The sequence below is a fragment of the Eschrichtius robustus genome, chromosome 16, assembly GCF_028021215.1.
Source record: "Eschrichtius robustus isolate mEscRob2 chromosome 16, mEscRob2.pri, whole genome shotgun sequence".
In the NCBI taxonomy this organism is placed as follows: Eukaryota; Metazoa; Chordata; class Mammalia; order Artiodactyla; family Eschrichtiidae; genus Eschrichtius; species Eschrichtius robustus.
Genome location: NC_090839.1, coordinates 39,230,883 through 39,255,383, shown reverse-complemented (window position 1 = coordinate 39,255,383; position 24,501 = coordinate 39,230,883). Strand labels below are relative to the sequence as shown.

Below are 24,501 nucleotides of genomic sequence, written 5' to 3'. Positions count from 1 at the left end.
AATCCTATCCTTTTAAAATTTCTATTCTATACAAGAACACATGTTAGCTTTTGTACATTGGAAAATGATGTTTTAAAGTGCATTATTGAACACTTACATTTCTATTTTTAAAGAAGGCATATTAAATAGATTAATTTATCTTCTTCTCTTGCTTCCACCAACACATCATTTCCTCCCTTCATATGTTTATCTCAATTTTCATTTTTTTAAGGGTAAAATCAGCTGGGAGGATTAGTTGGGAGGATTCCAGGTCAGAGAATGGAACTAGTTAGAAACTGTATTTTTCTTTCTGAAATGTCAGTCAAAATCTCCAACACTCAAATTTAGAATGAAATAAAAGCTACTGTACTAAGTCAGAGAATTTCTCCACTCATCTTCTTCCCCATTTGGGACCAACATCAATGGGAAGAGTAATGAGAATTACAGTCTTCCCCTTAATCCTGTTTGCTCCCAAGAATTCCAAAGGGAGCAAGATGACTGCTTGCTTGTTCAAGATGATTTTTACTTGCTCAGATTTCAATGCTATGGGGTTTTTGGTGGCATTGTGAATGGGTGATTTCAAGGAAGAAAACTGTGATAGAAGATTATTGTTTCAGTTTGAATGGGGAGGAAGGAGTTGGCTCTCAAAGTGCCTTATCCAAAGTGTCTTCCCATTTTTTTCATAGCTCAGCTTGAAAGTTAAGAAGGCACTAACTCTTTACTGTAAACGGTAGGTACTTATTCCAGAATGTCTGGCTAACTAATATCTTTCTACAACAGATGGTGATGGGCTAAAATATGTTCAGAGGGGTTAAAATCCATCCCCCATGGTAAATCCCAATGCAGACTGCCCCTCTACGGTTTTTAAAGCAGTCCAGGCCAGATAATATTAAAGGGGAACTTCCTAGATTTCTTCTGTAGAAAAGAAGCTTATTTAAATGATCTTCAGCAGCTAAGGCATACTTCTGGTTCCAGGGTTCCCAGCCCTATTTGCACATTAGAATCACCTGAGGAGCTTTAAGAACTACTGATACCTGGATCGCATTTCTAGAAATTCTGATTCAGTTGGTGTGGATTAAGTCCGGGCACTGATACTTTTTAAAAATTGCTCAGGTTATTCTAATGTGCAGCCAGGATTGAGGACCCTTGGTCTGGTTTCCGTTGGAGCAAATAGAAACATGAATAGAATTGTCATCTGTTATTTCTAGGTAGACATCTAGACCTTTATACACAAATGGTAGTGACTCATCTGAACCTGGGTTATTGGTTGGCAGTCTCAGCTACAAAGGACTGGGTATGGATGGCTGTACAAACAGCAACCCTAGTCATTGCTGAGTCCTAGTGTAGTAACCTGTAAAAAGTTATAGTTTTTTTCCTTTTCTTTTTAACAACAGGGATATTTGTTCTTATTATTATTTTCTGATCTCTTGAGAGCTTAGTTTTTTTTTTTTTTTAAACTTTGGGTTTATTTATTTATTTATTTATTTATTTATTTATTTATTTATTTATTTATGGCTGTGTTGGGTCTTCGTTTCTGTGCGAGGGCTTTCTCTAGTTGCGGCAAGTGGGGGCCACTCTTCATCGCGGTGCGTGGGCCTCTCATTATCGCGGCCTCTCTTGTTGCAGAGCACAGGCTCCAGACGCGCAGGCTCAGTAATTGTGGCTCACGGGCCTAGTTGCTCCGCGGCATGTGGGATCTTCCCAGACCAGGGCTCGAACCCGTGTTCCCTGCATTGGCAGGCAGATTCTCAACCACTGCGCCACCAGGGAAGCCCGAGAGCTTAGTTCTGAGTTGGCAGATCTGTGTGACTTGAGATTTTTTAATAGATGTTTAAGTTAGCTTTTGCTTCCAGATCTCAAAAGAAATGATTAATAAGAATTCAGGTCTGCTCATTATTCTCTATTTGTACCCCCAGATCTGTTCTCTGGCTTCTTTGCTCTCTGCCCAGAGAGGCTGACCTCTCTACAAGCTTATCACCCAGGTTCTCTTACTCTGCCTTCCAGTAGGCTTTGTCCAATGGCCAGTGAGAGAGTAGAGGACAAGAGACTGAGGAGTTGGGGCATTTATTTCCCTTTCTAGTTTCCTGTTGGGTTTGACAGTGGCTGCATCTCAACCCACAGCGCCTGCCTATAGCCATAACTACAGTTGGGTTCTGGTGACAGCTCTCTCCTGTCCCTTCAGGATTCTTCCTGCTATTCCTAGTTCATAAGTGCTTCGCCATTCCTTGTTATTGACCCTGCCCACACCTCTGTAAATAATCTCTTTCATAAGTTCTGTCCAATTAAACTCACGGAATGAGACACCTGTTTACTGCCACACTGATGCTGGATGCGGTCACGTGACTTGCTTTGTCCAATGTAATGTGGGCAAAGGCTTGATAAGTGCTTGCTCATCAGGGCCTGCCCCTTGGGTTGCTGCCACCACCATGCAAGAAACCTCGGCTCTCCTGCTGGAGAGGCCACATAGAAAAGAATGGATGTCCCCTACCCAGAGCCCCAGCCAACCACCAGACAAGCAAGTAGGGCCATCCTGGATCATCCCGCACCCAGGTGCATGTAAATGAGTAAGCCCAGGAGAAGCTATCACAAGACCTACTCAGCCAACATAGAGGTTCAGAAGTAGAAAAATGATTTTTTTTTGGCCTCGACACGCAGCCTGCAGGATCTTAGTTCCCCGACCAGGGATTGAAAGCAAGGAGTCCTAACCACTGGACCACCAGGGAACTCCCTAGTTGTTGTTTTAAGAACCACTCAGGTTGGGGTGGTTTGTCACTCAAAAGTAGATAACTTACATAGCGCCGGCTGCACAAGGCTCACCTGCGGATGAAGCCACCACTGATGGCCATCTGCTCCCGTTCATCCACCACACGAGCAGGCTGGCTGGCCACAACTCCATCCTGATTATTGCCCCAGGCTTTTTTGTAAGCATCACTTGATTTAAGCCTATGCAAAAAAGAGGGTGAGTGACAAGCAAAGGGGGCAGAGCATCAAGCTCACAACAACGGTTACCTCTTCAAGCTAAGAACTGAACCAAGCAAATGAGTTTTAATTTGAGGCATTAGAGAATACCGATATATCATAATCTGGACCCAAAGAGTTGGCCACCACCATGCCTCAGCTACTCAGGATTTCATTTCCAATCAAGTCAATTGCAATTGTCAAGATGGCAACCTTTGCCCGCGGGTTGTTCTTGTTTTGGTTTGTTTTTGTAGTTTAGTTGGATTTAAGACAAGGATTAAGGTAGTTAGAGAACATTCAGTTCTATTTCAGTGACACAGTTATATTTTGAGACACAAAACACACAGAAAAAACATACTGGCAGACAGACACAAAACAAGACTGCCAAGTAGAGTGTGTACATCACACCACAGGAACACACTGTCATCAAGAAAAACATACTGGACCAAGTTTTTACACACCATCATGCAAAGATTCCCTGTTTAATTGTTTTCCCCCAACGCATGTGTGGAAACCAGCATTCCCACTCTGCATGGAGAACATAAAGGATTGGTGGTTGGCCAAGCGTGATGGTCTGTGAGTTGCCTCTAGAGTGATTTGAATTAGATAATATATCGGTACTTCCAAACAGTTACCATACATCCAGAATCGATGTACAAACCTTTGTCCACAGAGACAAAAAGTAAAAGAAGCATAGTGAAATGAATGCAGGAAAATAGAAGAGAGAACAAGCCATCTAGCACCAAAAAGGGAAATCCCTCTACATCTTCTTCATGCACCAGCTACAGGCATGAGTAGAAAGTGAAGCATTCTCATTTAAGCCAAACTACTCCAGAAGTTGACCATTCTCAAAAAAGGCACCAGCAGGACAGTAATAGCCTTCATGAGGATTTGAAACGCAGTTCAATAGCTTCTTTGTTGGGCTGAGGGGCAGGATGGGAGTGGTTACAGACTCCTACTTCAAACTATCCTGGGATGTGGTGGGGGAGAGTGGTCTGGAACTGGTGTGGTCTCCGTAGGCCATATTTCACTGAGCTGCCTTGGAGAAAAACTTAAAATCCAGGCATACCTGTTGTGCCCAATAGAAACATGTGCAGCATATTTTGGTGGGTGTGTTGTAATTGAGCAATCAAAGATGTTTTTAGGTTCTTTGCATAGTAGAAACCACATGCTTTTTAGTCCAAGAACAGAACTTCCTTTGGTCCCATTTTTACATTTTCTATGATGACACCAGAATTTAACCTTTTTTTTTCTTTTAGTGGAGGACCATAGCCATTTATTAAAACTGGCTCTAATACTAATATTTGAAGATTAGGGACCAAGAAACCTTGGAGACAAATTGGAAAATTGTACAAATGGAATTTCAGCAACTCCCACAATCTAGTGTATAATACCACAGCCTTAGAGCAGTCAGAATTCACTGCTCTAAAGAGCCAGGGGCCCACTTAGTGGGATAGGAGCCCAAAACTAATTTAATGGAGTTTAGAGTCTGGCTTTGTTGTTTTTGTTTTTTTTTTCTTTCAAATCTCCGTCTCCTCCCTCCTCACATTAACAGAAGTTATATGGACCTTGTGATGCTTTCTGCTATGTAAAATGTCTGGTATACCATCTTTGGCAGAGTCAAGGGGGTGGGAAAGGTTGCGTTTCTGAACGAAGGCGAATCACTGCACCCACAATGCTGCACATAGACTCACATAACTGCCGGACATCTACCATAGTCCTTTGAAACATGCCGAGACAGGGCGAAGCCCTCAGAGAGTCCAGGGCACCACCAGCCACTGCGTTGTGACACATGGTTTTTAAAGCATTATTTACACACAATAGGGAACACTTCAGTCAAGCTTTGAAGCTCAGTTAGGGTCTCTTGTGCAATAAGGAATTAGTGCCAACTGGTATGTGGAATTCATAGGGGTCGTCATTTCATCTGAACATTAGAATCCATCCCAGGGAGGGAAGGGGGCCTGCCTCCACCTTTTCTCCACACGCAGTTGATGGATGGGGAAAATGTACCTGTGAAATTCATCACAAAGCAGGTAGACATCTCACCTGGGGGCAAGTGGCCACTGAAAAGGATATACAGTTAAATCTTGACTAACTGGAATGCTTAGCAATGTCATTTTGGTGAATTATAGGACTTTCTTAATTAGCAGTGGGCTGTGGAGGTACATTTTATTTCAAGGGTGATGGTTGAATATCTGTTAGATTCTTGAGCTACTTTCCTGACTCAGAGTGTTAGGGCATTGAACATGATCAAGTCATTCCTTGGTTATGGTTTCTTTTGATGTGTCTGATGGCCTTTCCTCTGCAGCTCAGCTCTTACTGTTTGGTTCTATTGGATGTAGAAGTTATATAGAATGGAGACTGAGTGAAAGAATGCAAACTGCCTAGATTGACCTTAAAGAGAAACACTTTAATATCCTTGATGGGATTTGTTCTCTCCTTGTTCATTTGTCTCTTTTTGCTAAAAGTGGAAAGGAGCAAAAGTATAAATATACTCAAGGGTTCCAGTTAGCTAGATTCCAGTTAATCAGGCTTTACTGTAGATCATTCTTAAAAAAAAGAAAAAAAAAAGTTTAAATTTATTTGTAAATCGAGCCCCTCCCCCTCCTAAGCAGGAAGTGGGATATTTTAAATCAGCCTCAAAGTTTAAAGGATGTGAATGGTCATATAATCAGCTAGAAATGACATCAATTTCTATTCTAAAAGCTAGGATCAGGAGAGCTTTTAGGAAAAAGGCTTCTGTTCAAAGGGAAGTGGGAGGGGTGAGGGGGATCAGGTAACGGGTTTAATTTTCCAAATGCATGTTGGACAATCTGCTCATGCATTTTTTTTTCACTGCTAGTCAAAGGAGTCTACCTTCCAGAACCCTTATTTCAGGTTCCTTCTGTTGCAAACCTTTATAACCACATGTCACATTTCTGCTACATTCCAAAAAAGCATTGCAGAACCTTAACAGTTGAATGTTTTGTGATGTTGTGCATGCAAAATCTACACATTTCAACATTTCGGCCAGTGTACAGGGAGGTCTTCCAAGAGGAAGAATTGGAGAGGGAAGGGTCCAATTTGGCTAAGGCTTGAGCGCTTCTTGTTGAATGACTCATTGCCTCTGCGTTGGGTGCAGCTGCGGCATCTATGGTCTAACCACTGACACGATTTGGCAACTGGTGGGCAGTTGAAAGGGTGAATCGCTGTCATACTCTCTAACTTATGAAATGCTTGTTTGGGCCAAATTAACTGTTATTTTTGCTTCTGAAAAATCAAACCTTGATACGTGTTTCTCATCTTCTCAATTTACCCACAGTCTTTTCTAAATCTGCAATTTTGGCTTTTGCAATTTAGAGAACATAAAATCCCTCTTTTATGGGATTTTATGTTCTCTAAAGCGCCTCTTTCTTGAGATTAGTCTCTGTCTCGAGGTACACTTTCTGGAAAATGTTGAAACGTTCATCAATAAAAGTTGCTGACAGTGAAGCTTTCACTGTAGTATGCCTGATTTTTAATGCATCAACAGTAACTCCCACTAATATCATCTATGCTATGAGATGAATGCATTGGAGACGGTATTGATCTGTTCTGCATGCCACATACTCATCCTGCCTTTGCACCCAGCAGGAATGAGCTTGTCAAGGCTTGGAGATGGGCCTTGGGAAACCAAAGCTTCAGGCAGGCAGGCAGCACCTACTTGTTACAGGGACACACACAAAGCCCGCAGAATTTTCCTAGATCCGTCAAATTCTTTTCTGCTTCTTTCATGTCCTTATTGATTTGGTCCATCCCTTCCTCAATGCGTTCCAGTTGTTCTGATTAAACACAAGTATTTTATCCCCACAGAATGAAGCAGATGAAAAAGGACAAAGAAAAAAAAGACAAAACTTCAGACATTCACTTTGACATTAAAAAAGAAAAAAAAAGAAAGAAAGAAAGAAAGAAAACTGGACGCCACAGATTAGAGCTGGTACCCAGTACCTACTTGTTACAAGGACATATGAAAAGGCCACAGCATTTCCCTAAATCTTTTAAATTTTTCTCAGCCTCCTTCATGTCTTGGTTGATATGGTTCATGCCTTCTTCGACACGATCGAGTTGTTCTGGTTAGGACAAAGGGATGACAGTGTGGAATGAATTTTTTGGGGGTTTCCAACAGAACATGAGAAATGTCTATGTGAAACGGAATTTGAAAAAGAAGGAGAGCTATTACAATGCATTGTCTGAGAGGATGCATTGCTGGAGTCGGCTGTTGCTCCCCTATGCAGCCCGGGGTGGAAGGAAATGAACAAAAATGATGCTCAAATAGTTTATAGTGCAGACATGATGGGATGGGGTAGGTAGGCCTTTTAGATTCTGAGGGTCCAGGAAAACAGCACAGCATATTCACTTACTCAGACACCAGTGAAACCCAAGAGAAAGAAAACAGCATGTTAGTTTATGTTTTAGGCATTCATATGTAATGCTACTAGAGAAAGTGTCTGCTTCAACTTTAACATGTCTCAGTCTTTTGGTTTTTAAGCATCCTCAACCAGCTAAGGGTAGAAAATAATCCACCTTCTTCTTTGGGAAAAATAACAACTACAGTGATAACTAGCAATGGATACCATATATTTTTTCCCCTTAGCAGTGGCTGTCTAGTCAAAGGCAGGCCATGGACAGCTCTTGGTTTTGAATACTCAATTAACACAAGCTCTAAGAAAAGCAACATCAGCACAGCAATGTTATAGGTAGTGGAACATTTAAATTCCTTTTATCCTATGACTTCCTTGTAATGAAAGCTTTGGAAGGCATTTCACTTCTCTGCCCCTGATTTCCCATTCTCCACAATGGGAAATGCTAGACCCCAACCCCAGGCAGATCATGGGGAAAATGAATGCCTGGGTCTCTGGAGGAAGGTGATGGATTGGAATGTAAAACAGTACCAAGTCTTCACTGCCAGGAAAGCTGACTTTAGTGTACCTAAGACATAGATCAATACCCATAAAAAGGAATAATACTTCTAGGTCACCAGGGTAACATACACCAACTTGATTAATTTTTCAAAAGTTGTGTCATCAAATTGAGTAAACTATAAGTTCCATGAAGGGATTTTTAAAACAGCTTTTAAGACCATTAAGGCAGCAATGGGATGTCTTGGCTGTCTATTTACAAAACCTAATTACATTTCTATTCCTCCTTTCATCTATATTTTCATGCATGTATGCCTACGCCTCTGGGAAGGAAGGCATGATTAGAATAAAACTGGTAAATACATTTCCAGTCTAAGGGCATACATAATCACTTAAAAACAATTTCACATTAAATTGTCATTCCAGTAGAAATTGTCATTCCAGAAAACTAAGCTAGGTTCACTAGTGGCCCAAACTGGAGAGACTATCCATTTGGAAAATAAGAGCCTATTATGTTCTCTTGTGGGGCTGAGGAATAGAATTCACCTTATTAGGAATCTGCTATCTCTGCTCTGCTTTTCAAATGACAGGGGAAAACAAAATGTTTATCCAACATAGCCTAGCCGGAGGAAATAAGGGTGTAGTGCTGGCAAACTTTTGCTGAATAAATATAGGTACAGTAATAGCTTAAGAAAAATCTCTAAAGGGGCTAAAAAACAAATGGATGACAATTCTTTACAATCCAGAGAATTCTGTACTTTTCTGAAGACTTCATTCCAGTTTCCTTTAAGGAATGCAATAAATTAGTCTGTAGATCAAATTAGCTATCAAATGAGGGGATTGTTTGGGGGGAAAGGAGCCCAACATCCTCAAAACAAGGACTATGTTAAGTACAGACAGAATAGGGACTCCAAATTCCAATCGAGGAATTGCTAATGGCTTCCTGGAGAGCTGGGTTGAGATGAGATTGAAGCATCTGGGTTCAGAGGGAAAACTTGCTGGACTCAACTAATGACAGCTGACATATGCAGAGGTTTTGGCATGGGGACACACATTCAGGTGTTTGCCTTTCCTAAGGAATTTCTCTTGAGTTATTATTTTCAGCTAAGATAACTTTCTGACATTTCAGGATCCCCACCCACTGTGTCTCCAGGGATTAGAAAATAACATAAATAAAAGTGAACTGGCCCACAAGTGTTGAATTTCTGAACCAGAGAATTCAAATTAAAAGATAAAAACAAACAGGCAGGTCCAAATCCCTATTTCTGAGAGCAGGTTTCGGCCATGGTTTGCCAGTTTGTTCAGCAAAGATCATAGCAAAGAGGAATTCTGGAGTTCTTTCAGAAAAGTTGATTCAGAAAACTATTTTATTGCTTCAATATTGGTTGAATGTTTCATTATACACAATTATAAGTCAAATCCTTAATTAAAAAAATATTGTGGGACTTCCCTGGGGGTCCAGTGATTAAGACTACACCGATTCCACTGCAGGGGAAACGGGTTCGATCCCTGGTCAGGGAACTAAGATCCAGCATGCCGCATGGCATGGCCATAAATAAAAAAATAAAAAAAATTTAAAATTAATAGAAATATTAAAAAAGAAATTAAAAAATATTGTGGAACCATTTTGTCACAGATATTCTGACAATAATATTAATTTTTTTCGGTTTTTTTGGTTCCCTCTTTGAATGGCACATAGCAGGTGCTCACAATAATGTCAATTTTAAGAGTGTTACTGAGTTACGTTTGTGGATATGTTTGGTGTATTGGGACTTCACAGCACTTAAATGATTTCTGTGAAGATTTTTCTCAGGAAATGCTTGAAAGCAATCAATATCCTCATTCCATTCTGGCGTAGACAGCAGCATCCCAGAGGCTGATGCAATGCAGTGTCTAGGGTTGACTGCTCCTTACCTCCCTATACTTACTTTCTGGCTGTTTTCTGTTTACTCTTGGAGACTGGGAGGGAAATAAGATTTTGGATTGGGGAGGTATTCCAGTACATCACACTATATGTTGGGGCAAGAGATTGTTCTTTCTTTTGCTATGATATTTGGATGACTGGTTATTTGTAATGGATCCACCAACGGCAGGATGCTCAGGGATCTAAGTTTAGACATCTTTTCTACTAATATTACATAAGTAAAGCAGCATGGGCCATTAGAATCCTCAATCTAGTAAAAAAAGAAACAGTAGAAGAATAGCAAGAGGTCAATACTATTGATTGACCCAATGTGCAAGCCTTCATGAGTGTAACCAATTACAAGATGCTGCCTACATGATTTTCATTTTCCTTAGAATTGATGAACATATGGAAATTCATTTAAATAAATTTAAATAGCCACATTACTAGGGGCTACCATATTGGGCAATGCAGCTTTAGTCATTCATAAGAGATATTGGTGAGTGGACTTTAGCAAGAGGGATGTTTTCACAAATGTTACCCTGTAGTGCCATGAACCCTTTAAGAAAGTTGGCAGGCTCTGTGGATGAGGGTTTACTTTGCCTTTACTCTGCCAGGCAGTGGTCAAAGATATCACTGTTTAGTTTGTAGCCGTTCCCATGGGATTGTCCCAAGAGCAACATTTTCAGCATCGAAACAAACATATAACCCAGCAAAGACCAACAAGGGAACAAGAGATATGGAAGTGAAAGGTTAAATCATCCCACATTAGGGTTAGGGGTTTTTCATGGGGATTTCTCTTGGAGACAAGAAAAGTCCAAGGACACAGGACATTTCAGGGCCATCTGTCATGCTCAGTGCTCCTTGGTGTCTCCTGACACCTGGGTGTAAAACAAGAATCCCATAAGGAATTTCCTAGCACAACCATTTAGCAGGACAACCTGGATTGGCTCTTTAGGCGGATGGCTGTTTCTTGAGACTTCTGTGCAGTTGCAGTCAACACTTTTGGTGTTCAGGCAAAGACAAAATTAGTAGAGCATAACTGGAGAGAAATTTTAAAGCAGTTACTGATCTAAACAACTAAACACAGCATATGCAGTGTCAAAATGCATTTTCAATGGCAGTAAAGATAGTTGTTGACTCATCAGTCATTTCAAAAGTTCTAATCTCTTCTTACAGTATAAATGGAACATGTAGCATTTAAGACCAGGCAGAAGCTACCCACTTTTGAGGGTTTACAGTTGCATGCTTCTCATCAGTATCAATTATTCACCACGCATCTGGTAAACCCAGGTTATCCTAGGAAATATGTTCAACCGAGAAGTTAGCATTTACTGCTGTGTGGTCACAATTGAAATGTCTTAGCTGAGAACATTAACTATCTGTGGGGGAAATCTGCAATTTTACTTCGTTTCTCAGAGAATAATGTAAAGATGTTCCTGGGAATCATTTGTGTTTAAGAATAATATATTTTTGTATTTTTTTGGAGATTTTGGCAAATTTTGCCTGTAGATTTTCTTCATCAAAGTACAATGAAATTTGAAACTCAATATCTTATTCACTTTCTTTTTGACTTCAGATTTGTATATGTTATTTTTCATGTCAATGCTTTATAATTAGGGGAGAAAATGGTATTATCCTGAACCTGTCTCAAACTTTTTCTCCTATTGCAATGCTCCTTTTCTACTCCTTTCACATGCAAATTATTAACTAAAAGAGTTAATAAGATAGAACTCCTTATTACCTGAGTTTATATGTATCAATTTAGCTCTGGAAATGAGGTACCACTCTTCTGTATGGGCATCTGCTGCCTAATTAAACAAATTTTTTAAAAAAGCAATGATTTGTTGTGTCCTGAGTTTCAAAGTCTGGGGCATTGTTAGACACATCAAGCCAGCAAGTCTTATGATTTACAGCAAATTCATCTGGAGAGTTCTGAAGACTGCCACAGCTATTGTAATTCCTTCAAAATACAACTCCTCTATGCTCCATTATTTTTGTATTAATTTTGACAATTTATATTTTAAAAATGGGGGGAGAAGTGTTGGGATTGATGTTCAATTGTTTTTTTAAAAAAATTTTCTTCTGATTTAAAAAAATTAGTCGGTGTATATTTATTGGAAAAGTTCAATACAAATAAATAATATAGAAACAAAGTCTTTATATAGCAGCCATGAGGGTGTACCCCTCAGATCTCCCTTCAAGAGGGACCCTGTAGTTAGCTGACACCTCCAGCTGTTGCACCTATAGGATCCACTACATTTACATGGAAGCCATGCCCTCCCTGGGATGCTTCTAGACAACAGCTGAGCACAATTTACTAGAGCAGAGGCATCCCTGCCCATCACAGGGCTGCTCCATTGGGTTGTCTTTGCTCCTGGGCTGCCTATCAGTCTGGCTGAGACTTTCTCAGAGCAGCACTACAGTATGAGACTCTTCCTACCCAATCCTCCTTCTGCCCCCCCTCCCCTCTCACAAGTGTCAAGCCTGCATCACAGTCCAAAGACTCTCCTTGCCTACTCCTGCTTCCTCTCCACTTCACCCATCGCAGACATTTCCTTAAGAAATCTCACACACTTCTAATTGATTCTTAGCAGTTGCTTCCCAGAGGACCCCAAATAATACACCTTCCTTCAGTCTCTCCTTGCCCTTGCTGTAACTCCTCAGAAGTCAGTAAAAATTGATCTCATATATTGTAAAGGTTGCAGAACATTTTATGCAGAATTTCTTTCCTGGCCATATCATAATTGATTTGATCAGTCTCCCCACTGACAGACATTTAGTTTCCAGTTTTACACCATTACAGGTAAGGCATGTATATTTTTCTTCATGGAGTTGTCAATGAATATCTGCAGCATATAATTCTATGAGTGGAATATCTTGGTCAAAGATGGGTGCACATCAAAATTTGGAGATATTATCAAAATACTCTTAAACTTTGTACCGATCAACAGTGCCCATCTGTAGATTGAGGGTTTCTGTTTTCCCAACATAGTCACAGCATTGATTATTATCAATTAAAAAAAGTTGTGCCAATCTGCTAAAGAGTGGCATCTCATTACTGTTGTTGGGTGAAGCATGGTTTCATTTGTCTACTTGTAAACTGATGATTTACATATTACATCCATTTTTTCTTGTATGTTGTTGTCCTTTTCTTTGATAAATGCAAGATCTCTCTGTATTTTAGGGAAATGCCTTATGTCTGTTATCTGTAAGGCAGTTTCCCGCCCCCCCTCCCCCCACACACAGTTTGAGGTTTATTCTTGGAGTTTGTTTATGGTGTTCCATGTTGTAAAAAATTTTATATTTTTATCTTTGACAAAAAATTTCTTGTGATTGCTAAGAGTTTTCTAATGTCTTCATAAGACATACATAAAGAGAAAAAATTCTGCTAAATCTGATTATTATGATAAGAATTCAGAATAGAATCGGGTAACTAACTTGTGGCTAGAATTAAATAAAGCATAGCTGTATGACAGTATGTATAACTCAAAGAAAAAAAATTTGGTATTACCCTTCTAGGTTCCACTGTAGACTAAATATGCTATACTAAAATGTTGGTACTCTGATGTTCACTGCTTCTAGTATTTCTGTAATAATTAAAAGAAAAAGTTCAAATATTTTAAGTGGTTCAATTTTCCATTTTACAATGATTTCCCTCAGCTTATGTCCTGTTAAAAACAGCTTCCAGTTATTCAAGGAATTCCCATAATGACTTGGAAATCAATATTGCCAGATGCTGAATTAGGATGGTCAAAAGAAATGGACAATATGGTATACTATTCTCTCATTCTATTTAGGAATTATCACATCATATTTATGGGAAAGATTGGGGATGAGGAGGAGAATTCTGAAACTCTCCAAAATCTTATCATTAAAAATTCAAACAAATGACTTCTGCCTTCAAAATTCTATTACCCCAACACATATAACAGGGAGCGTAGTACCATTTATTCAACCGTGAAGATCTCAACATTTCCATACATTTACCAATCTTTTCAACAGAAAAAGGAGAAAAAAAGCAAGATAAAAACTGTAGAACTCTTACACACATATATGTGCATAACACACATCAATGACCACCTGTAGATGCACAAATCATTTTTTAATGGACTTTATTCAGATGAGGAATTGTTCTTACTGAAGAAATCTGAACTTACCTCCTTGTTCATCCAACATAACCAAAGTCCTGATACCAGCATCTTTACTCTACATTCCAATAATGGTAGCAAAGTGGAAAAAGAGTTAGAGAGAGAAAAGAGAGAAAGAGAAATCAGTAAGGGGACAATTAGCCCTAGAAATGGAAAATGAAGAAGGACCAAAGGAAAAAGAGGGAGGAAATATGGCAAAGAGTATTAGGGGCTGGGGAGGAACTCAGAGAGGTGGGTCACCTGTGGACTTGCTTCATCAGTGATTCTCAGATAGAAGAGGGGGATGTAGCTCAGTCTCCATGGGGTGGGGCTCGGGATGGGGCTTGGCATGGACTTGAAATACACATACTTAATATTATAGTGAGATTTTATATCTGGAAAATAAAAATGCCTATAGTTTTTGTAACACCAACCACAGAAAACAAATCTTTCAAAATCTTCGAGACTAAATCTTCTCTGGCACGATAGATCAGAAAGTTTCCATAGGTGAATTGGGGAGGGGTACTCCACTGAAAAGATGTGTAAGAATCTTGGGGGTGGAGGTGAGATTTTTAGGTTTATCAAAAAAGATGACAGCTTCACAAAGGTTGAGAAACATAGCTCAAAAGGAAATTCAATCTTCCATTTCTTTCTCTATGGAGAGAAATTCTGCAAGATTTAGAAAAGGGAATGACAGATGAGAAATAAGGGCTTTTTCTAATGATATCTGAAATTCTGCACAATAATATGGTGTGAGAAAATAATTCATCCACAAGTTTTACTGCAGTTTTTTTGTTCACCCCTTATGATCTAAATAAACCAAACAGCCCTGAACTATTTGGTGGAGGGTAGTGGGAGTTGGTGGGTGGGAAAAAAGGAGCAGAGATATTTGCATTGCTCATAATCATCATTTCCTGGAATTCTAACTAGTTAAGACCTTCCGTTTTATAGGGTGATTATTAATAGGTATTAAATGGCAGTGCTTACAGTTTGGATTAATTGTTTTTTCAAGAAAAGCTCATGGTGGTACCTAGAATAAATTCTAAAATACATCTCTCATGGCCCCATTTATTTTCGACTGACTTACATTAACCTAAGAGAGAGATATTAGTGGAGGTCAACAAAAGTGTTTTGTTTTGTTTTTTTTAACAGTATTTCAACAATTTAATTCCAATAGTGCTTTTAAAAAATAAAATAAAACACTGAAAATTATTTCTGTGAGCTTTTATAAACTCACCATTTCAGAGAACGTGTGCAGTTAACTCACCCAGACAGAAAAGCCTATTTTGCTTTTTTTAAAAAAGTTGAATGAAAGATTCTTTAAGTTCTATAGTGCTTTATAATTTTCAAAACTTTCACATACATGATTTCGTGTAATCACATAAGAACCCCTTTTTTACACCTACACCTCTATGGCCCCTTCCCCCTTCCCTCTCCCCACTGGTAACAACTAGTTTGTTCTCTATATCTGTAAGTCTGCTTCTTTTCTGTTTTAGTCACTAGTTTGTTGTGTTTTTTAGATTCCACAGATAAGTGATATCATACAGTATTTGTCTTTCTCTGTCTGACTTATTTCATTTGATATAATACCCTTCAAGTCCATCCATGTTGCTGCAAATGGCCAAATTTCATTGTTTTTTATGGGTTGAATAGTATTCCATTGTATATATATACCACAGCTTCTTTATTTATTCATCTGTTGATGGACACTTAGGTCATTTCCATACCTTGCAATTGTAAATAATGCTGCTATGAACACTGGGGTGCAAGTATCTTTTCAAATTAGTGGTTGAACACATTTTGATAAGTTTTAGTTGCAAAGTCAGGATGTAGTTTGGAGAGTGATGGCTCAGGATGACTTCAGGAGTCATTGACAGCACAGATTCTAGAGCTAGACTCTGCCTTGGAATCTTGGTGATTTTCTTTCCTGGCTGCAGGACCTCGGGCAAATGTCTTAATTACTCTGTGCCTCAGTTCTCTCATTTGTAATACAGCAATCATAATAGTTCAGACCTCATTGAGTTCTTATGCAAATTCAATGAATTAATAGGCGGCACATGTTAGATCGGTGCCTGGCCTATAGTTAGCCTTACACCAGGGTTAATAAAATAAATATCTTCACAAAATGTATCTATAGCAGGATATCTGGGCAAACTAAAATATCATCATTACAGACTACCACCAGAAGTTTCTAGACCATTGCTCAAACTTTAATGTGCACATGAATCCCCTGCATAGAAAACATCTTGTTAAAATATAGATCCTGATTCAGTAGGACTGGGGTAGAGCCTGAGATTTTTCATTTTGAACAAGATTGTCGATGCTGGCTGGTGCAGGGTCATACACTGAGCAGCAAAATTCTAGACCCCAGAAGACATTTCAAAATCTTGTTCTTCAATGTGTTATAAATGGACATTTGTCTACACTAGCCTGTATTTTAACAATTTCTGTGCCCCTTTTCTGCAAATTTTAGCCATTGTTTATGAGAGGAAATTGTAAAAAGCAGATGGCTCATTCAGGCATATGGATGTGACAATGCAAGTTCCAGTGAGGACGGAATCATCTCAGAGAGCACCTTCTTCTCTAAGAAACCAACTCAAGGCCATGCATGATATCTCTGTTCCATTCTATTTGGGATGGAGGGTGGGAAACAGGTGAGTGACTTCAGTTTAGTCAGTTCAGCTCTCATCTGTTGACCCTTTCTGCTCTACCCATTTATTTAATATAATAAATAAAATAAAGTATAATTTCCTCTTTGTTCAATTTGGTGCTAAATGTTTCAGTGCTGGAATGATTCACAGAACCACCAAGAGTTTGCCCCAATTTGGGAGAACAGAAGCAGTGAGCACAGGTCAGAGAGTCAGGAATGCTGGATTATGCTCTTAGCTCAGCCAGTTAATAGTCTTGAGACTGGGGAAGAGTCACTTGACCTTTCAGGATGCTTTCCCATATTTAAGATAAGGATAGAGATGCTAAATAAGATTGGGTAGTTGCTAGGTTGGTTCATTCACTTGTTCATTAGTTCATTCATTCATTCATTCATTCACTAAATGGTTATTGAGCTTCCACTCTGCCCCAGGCACTAAGGTAAGGGCCAGACAAATGCCTGGCTTCTAAACTGTGCTTCACAGAATGATAAACAGTTTGGTCAAGTGAACAGAGCTGGCATCTGGGAGTCAGTAATTCTGAATTCTAGACTTATCTTTACAGTTCTATTTCTCTAGAGTCACCTGTTCTGTGTCTCAGCTTTCCCAGCTGTCAGATGGGGACAGAAACAGCTCCCTCACTTCCCAAGATTTATAAAGACAAGATAAGCTACAGAACCTAAAAGCTTCTACAGGTTTAACTCCACTGGAAGCCGTGATTCAAAAACTGAGATAAAGGATTTCATTTGTGTGGAATCTGTCAGTTTAGGATGAGCTGCTATGTTTGTTTTCTTAGATCTTTTTGCTTTTTGTGGAATTCTCAAAAATTTTTTAAAATATTGTGGGAGTTGCTGGTGGAAGGAAATGCTGTAAGAATTCACACTCTGGAATCAGGTAGATCTGAGTTTGAATTTCATCTCTGTCTTTTGTGGCTGTGTGTCTCAAGCAAGTTCCTTAACCACTGTGGACTTCAATTTCCTCCTTGGCAAAATGGAGAGCAAAGCAGTAGAAAAAGTGACTGCAGAGATTAAAGTAGATAATACACTCTGAGCACAGTCGCTTGCATATAGTAGGTTCTCAATAAATAGTAGAACTTATATTTGGCTCCACTTTTTGCTGACAACTTTTATCAAAACAACTGGGTGGTCCTTTGGAGGAACTAGGACAGCAAGAGAGAATGACAGGGATGGGACGATATCTTGGGGGAGGCAGAATATTACTTTCTCTGATTCCTTAATGAGTATTATGTTTTAATAGCTAGGAGGGAGAGGAGGTGGTTCTATTTTCGTCTTAGCTCAATTCCTGGTTCCTGTTCAAGATCCCTGGGAAACTTATCTAACTGTGAACAGGGGGAGCTGGAGACATCAGTGATTTTTTAAAAAATATTTATTTATTTACTTATTTTGCTGCACTGGGTCTTAGTTGTGGCGTGTGGGATCTGCGTCGCAGCATGCGGGCTTGGGCTCTTTATTGTGGCACATGGGCTTCTCTCTATTTGCAGCACTCAGGCTCTCTAGTTGTGGTGTGTGGGCTCCAGAGTGCATAGGCACTGTAGCTGCGGCACGTGGGCTTAGTTGCCCCGTGGCATGAGGCATCTTAGTTCCCCAACCAGCGATCGAACCCGCGTCCCCTGCATTGGAAGGCGGATTCTTAACCACTGGACCACCAGGGAAGTCCCTGATTTCTTTTTCATTTCTTTCTTTTTACTTTTTATTTCTCTATTCTTATTTTTTTTTCTTGCTGATGATCTAAGACCATGTTTATAGAACATTTTAAAGTCTTTTGTCATCCTGAAATGCTTTTCCCAAAGTCCAGTACACCTGAGCTAAAACTAGGCCAGTCCAGACAGTCTCTTAACCGCGAGAGTTCCAAAAGACCCCTACAACTGTCTACCTGAAAACAGCTGCTCAGCCTGAATTTTCCACCTTTAGTAGAAAGTCTGGCATAACAAAGACATAGCTTTAGAATACTTATTTTCTTCTTGTGGCCAACGTGTTTTGAAAGATAAGTTGGAATGAAAAGAAAAGATGCTGAAACACCCATAAATGTTGGGGAGCCCTCAGTAACCACCATTGCACAAAAGCTCTTTGTGGGGCTTTTGAATCAGCCTGCCCTAGGGCAGCGTGGCTTTTTCTGGCTTTGTTCCATAGCCCAAGGCATTAACGTGTAGACCTCATTTCCTGCAGTTAGTATTAGCAGAGTTAACTTTTTTGTCTGGAATCAAATAGTATTCATAATTCTCCCTCTAGAATTCATTGTCCGCTCCTCTGTGCTCCTGAGGCAGGTGTGGCCTTGAATTTGGAGAGCTATTTTCATATCTGTTTTTCTACATGATATCAATTTTGATCTTCCACCTCCAGCGTCAGGCATTCCATAAATATTTGCTGAAATGCATCCATCAAAAGAGCCAGTTCCGGGCTTCCCTGGTGGCGCAGTGGTTGAGAACCTGCCTGCCGATGCAGGGGACACGGGTTCGAGCCCTGGTCTGGGAAGATCCCACGTGCCGCGGAGCAACTAGGTCCGTGAGCCACAATTACTGAGCCTGCGCGTCTAGAGCCTGTGCTCCGCAACAAGAGAGGCCACGATAGTGAGAGGCCCGCGCACCGCGGTGAAGAGTGGCCCCCACTTGCCGCAACTAGAGAAAGCCCTCGCACAGAAACAAAGACCCAACACAGCCATAAATAAATAAATATTAAAAAAAAAAAAAAAGCCAGTTCCCAGCCCCAGGCTGGGAACCAAGTTCTCTGTGATTTCTAATCTTTTTACGTGTGTATGGTATTCAGCTTTTCTGAACTTTCTCTACTGATCTCTGTGTAACTTTACATTGTCCTTGATACACTGATGATGGCTTCTATTAAAAACCAAGCTTCCATGCCTTCCACTCTGTTACACCGTAAAGTCCATGAGGGATGGCACAAAGTCCTATATTCCACTGAAAGTGGGATTGTTTACCTCAGGGAAACTTCACAAGTTGAGTAACCTTTCCTGTCTTTGAGACTGAATTTCAATAAGCATTTAGCTCAAGTCAAATTATATGGCACTGATGGACTTTGGGATCATGGGCAAGATCCTGGTATTTCAATGCTCAGATTTTCCAAATGATTTCTGCCCTTGATGAATATTTAATGCTGATTCTCTTTAAAGAGAATTTCCTTCTTGATTGAAAAGCAGAATATCATCTGACTGGACAATGCCCTAGACGTAAGGGATGTTTGACCATCAATATAAGATAACCCAGGAGGATGTAAGAGCAATCAATCTAGTCTAATAATGCCTTGCTCATAATTTCCTAAGGATGGAAAGTCTAATAGCCTCCTCTCATTTATTAGAGGCAGGAGACAGCATCTATCTGTTTCACCCCCTGTTCTAAGATGCAACTTCATGCTTGATCGAGAAACACTTTAGGAAAACCAAAAATGTAATATTTGAGAATCCTACTTCAATTAATAGAGCTTTTGAGATTTTTTTTTCCCAGAATAAATTAGAGCAGACACTCCTTTTCCAAGACTGGCCAACACTGCCTGCAATTTAAGAAGACACAGAAAAAGAAGTCTCTGCGGCCCAAAGACTCTGATGGGGGAGGGGCTAGTTGGGAAAAGTGTGTTGGATGCATTCCTCCACCACTTTCCGTGTTCTAGGCAGTTTCAACATTGCACAGGTGGGCAAACTGGTGATAGATGTTGTAGTTTAGACATTCCCTTCACATGTGTACACACACAAATGAAAATGAAATATGAGCTTGGAGGCCATGGTTGAAGGTCATAAACACGCATCAAGATAATGATGTCAGCTGACTTCTGGGCTCCCTTCCTTCCTGTCACGGTGAGAGCTCATGTGTGGGTGTTACTCAGATTTGTTTCTTTTACTTGTTCTCATGACAAGATGAGGGGCAACATGTGGATTCTGAAAGCCTCACCGACACTATTAGATTTAGAATATCTGCCTCCTTTTTGGTCCTCAAGTACTTCCGCTTGAGTGGTGTTCCCAGGACAGCGCAAAGAAAACATTTCTCTTCATTAAGAGAGAGAAGGTTGCTTTCCTGTGCTGCCGAGGGCCCCTTGCTGGCCCACCTCCTGTGGGGGCTAATTTGTGCTACGCTGCAGGCTCAAACTGTCATTTTTCATGATAATAGATCGCCTTCAGTGGACCTCCTACCCTTCCCAGGGGTCCTCTGAGCTCTTGGTTGCCACCTTCTCCTCCCCCTCCTGTGGCAATTCACATTTAGCTGTATTCCATTCTTAGCTGAGAAGCTGAAGCTGCAGAAGTAAGGGAAAATGTTGGCTTCCATAGTGTGAGAGGTGGCTGCCCTTCCTTTTAGCCTTATAAAATTGACCCTTTTCAAAAAAAAAAAAGAAAATTGACCCTTTTCTCCTTTCATGTCATTGCAAAAGCAATTTACAGTAGCATGAGGCAAGTAGGCTTATTTGATCATTCTGCTAGAAAACCCCCAAGATCTCTAAAGATGATAAGCACACATGAATTTATACATTGATAAGCATTTTCAAAGCATAGATAAAACAGCATCTCACTGAATAAAAACGATTAGACTTGTTTTATTCAGTTAAGATAAATATAGCTCATCCCATTCTTTTTCCACTTCATCTCTCCCAACGGACAAGTTCAATTAATCCATTTATTCTTCCTGGTTGACTGCCGCTCTCCCAAATTGGAATAAATGAGGTTTATTGCAAATGCCCTTTTGATTCCATTATTGCTGTCTGCCCTATTTCACCCATTTAAAAATAGTCACGGATTCATTAACCATGCCTTGCAAATGGATGTTAAATCCAGAGTCAGGAATATAAAAGAGCTTCTATATTTACATGACTAGACTTGATGTTTCCCTTTATTAAAGGATTTTCCTATTATTTCATGAATTTTAGTGCCTGACTATAAATGTAACAATTTCTGAAAATTATGCCTCTATGGGTACATATTTTTTAAAGTGATATGTGGCTAAATTTAAAACAGAAGGCCAAGATTAGATGTAATTTAGAGGCATCAAAATCAGTACAAATGAGGATTTTATGTAGATAATTCTTTCGTATATTAAAAAATCACTCTGATTTGTTTTTGTGATTTCTTGGGAGCATTTATTTACTTGGAAATACCACCCTCCTCTGCTTCCCAGACTAGGAAGATGGGCTGGGCTGGAGGGAGAGTGAATACTTTGATGGCTACCTGGCAACTTAAATATAGCATCTCTCTCATTATGTGGCTTTCTGGTAGCTACATTCACACTGGAATCAATGGGATGGTGGTCTAGGGAAAGGCAAAGGGTCTAGGCAAAGAATATGTCAGCCAAAGGGATTAGTTCATCTTAAAATATAGTCACTGCTTACCTCTTCAACCAGTTGTAGCATACGACGGGTGCTTTCCAGTGACTAAGATAAAAAACATAAATATTATGAGTGCAGGATCCAGAGTTCTTGGAATATCAGAAAAACTTTCTTCACTTGGGAAACATAAAGGGTTGTTATCACATGTTCTCTGAAGTTTGTAACTGAACCACAATTTCAATCTCTTTCCTATCAGGCTTTCTACATAATAAGATTCCCTAAAGCAATTCCATTAAAGCTGATTGTCATAAAATCAAAACCAGACGAAGTTGATCTTGATATCAAAGACAAAGTAAGCTCGAAAAGGTAATTTTGCATGTGCAGGAGGCATGAAAAATTATCTCGAATACTCAGAGGACTAATTTGGCCTCCCTGGACCAGGGATATTGAATTTTAAAGGCAAATATCATTTGTCATGAATTGAGATGAATCTAACATCGATTTTCTTATAAAGCTCCTAGAAACACAATTGGAAGTTCTTATCAGTACAAATTAAGTTGTTGCCCTAGGGTGGAAAAAAAATCAAGCGTGTTTGAAACAACTAGTCTATAGGAGACAGCTATAATAATTATCTTCATCCTTAGATAAGAAAAACTGAATTCAGCGCTGGCCCCTTGGCCACAGTGTGGTCACTTTTTTCTAAGTTCCTTTTAAATTACTAGAATCCAGCAACCAGTGTAATTTCTCAAAAGCTGTGCTTTTCAATGACAAACTTATTTTGGACAAGAGTTTGCAGGAACATGAAGCGTGTTCACTTTCCTGGAAGCACCATCAGCAGGCTGCTTTTTGAAATAGAATGGCTGTAAGCAGAGGTATGCTGGTAAATGTTAACAATGGGCTCTACAGAAAAAAAATGCGTGTGTGTGTCTGTGTGTGTGTATTATTTTAATGATATAAAGGATGACTACCATAAAATTTACAAATAATAATAAAATACGCAACACTTTATTGCAAATTCTGTATAGCCAATTGATTTTCACAGAAAGCTTTTGTTGATTTTTGCTGAACTCTCGTGTCCACGGCTAAGCACGCATAAAACAAGTGCAGCTCTGGCATGAACGCTGGTTGATATTTTCATTTACGTGAATGAATAAAAGGCAAGTGAAAGAATGAAGACATGTTTTGGAACTTTATTCATTTGTCAATGATGCAAGTGGCTTCTCTGCTGAAGAGAATCATAGTTTTCAAATGCTGGAAGATTTTCTCAATTCTTTTTTGTGTTGCTTATAGTGTAATGGCTGTGGATGTTCATACTTTTAAGTTTAATCTGCATTATTAACATTTTTCCACTTTCTTAAGTCTAGAGGATCAACAGAACAATAGGTCAAGCCCTGATTTGTAGTGTTTGCAAATTCCGTGGTGTAAATACTTTTTCCCTCTCTGATTTCTAACTACACTATGGTGTCACTGAAGGTGAAATTGTGAAGGTTCATGGTAACACGCCACTAGACGGTATCGTCACACTACAGATACAACACATGCCAAGAACTTTGAAAGCATAGATAGTAGTAAAATCATTAGGACGTGATGAGATCTGAGTATTTATTACCTTTGATTTTAATATAATCTATTTAATTGTCAGTTTATAGAATTCAATTTTAATACCACCTTGCAAAGTTCTGGACAATGTAACAACCAGCTCTCAGGATTCAGCCAACTCTGGCACAACACTAGCTGTAAGACACCCAAAGACAGTGCTTTTCTTAGAGAATCTTGACTTCTTTAGATTTCTAGAAGTTGGAAGTTTGGGCTCAGCCACTGATCTGCATGCAAGTTTTATAACCAACCCATTCCTGTGTGCAGAGCCCTTAGATATATAGGAAATCAAAGTCATACTCCTCCTGTTGTTTTTTTTTTTTCTGAGACATGAGAAGAAGCCCTTTTCCCACCTCAACCTGAATAAGACAAACTACCCAGCTCTGCATCTTTTGCTCCCTTCCCAGGTCTCCATCCCTCACCTCATCAGCCAGCTGGTCAGCCCTTCGCTGCATCTCCTCCAGCTCATTGCGCATGTCCGCGTCTTCAGCCATGGTAGGGGTGGGGGTTGGCGGGGTGCCTGGGCTGGGGCGTCAGTGATGGGTTTGGCCACGGAACCTGGAAAGAAGCAGATTTGAACATGTGAGAGCTTACATGTGTACAGGCAGGTGTGCTCAGCTAGGGGAAGGTCTCAATTGTCCCTACTCTGTCTCCGTGACTCATCTTCTGAGCTGGAAGCCATACCCAGACAAGAGTCCGCAGAACTATGCTTTTTCTCCAAAAGTCACCATGAATGCTTATCTGCCTACTTTACAATGGAGGTGGATACCTGTCTGCCTATGAAATATTTTTTAAGACACACACCACTCAAGTTTGAAATGTCAGTAGGGAAGGATGTGGTTCCGGGTTAGAATACCTTTAACCTCCCACTTATTTATTTCTATTTTATTTTTTAACAGCTTTATTGAGGTATAATTGGCATACAATAAATCCCATATCTTTGAAGTATACAATGAGAAGTTTTGACAGATGCATCCTCCCAGGAAACCATGACCACAATTAAGAAAATAAACATATCCATCACCCCCAGAAGTTTCCTCATGCCTTTTATAATCCTACCCACCCACGCATCCCATCTCACTGTAGCCCCGTGCCCAGACAACTGCTTATCTGTTTTCTGTCACTATAAATTAG

At 39.8% G+C, this 24,501-nt stretch overlaps 1 protein-coding gene across 2 annotated transcripts in view; it reads right to left on the bottom strand.

The window, feature by feature from the left end:
• The window catches only part of SNAP25 (synaptosome associated protein 25), a 29,198-nt gene extending 5,337 nt beyond the window's left edge, over window positions 1–23,861 (bottom strand). The window contains exons 1-5 of one of the 2 annotated variants that reach the window (XM_068524180.1): window positions 23,790–23,861; window positions 21,835–21,876; window positions 13,878–13,926; window positions 6,908–7,025; window positions 2,797–2,922 (exon numbers count right to left, since the gene is read on the bottom strand). In XM_068524180.1, the coding sequence (XP_068380281.1) occupies window positions 2,797–2,922; window positions 6,908–7,025; window positions 13,878–13,926; window positions 21,835–21,876; window positions 23,790–23,861 (407 nt within the window). Of the gene's footprint in view, window positions 1–2,796; window positions 2,923–6,619; window positions 6,738–6,907; window positions 7,026–13,877; window positions 13,927–21,834; window positions 21,877–23,789 lie in introns of both variants that reach the window. The other variant, XM_068524179.1, reaches the window with a different exon arrangement.
• Window positions 23,862–24,501: the final 640 nt, after the last annotated feature.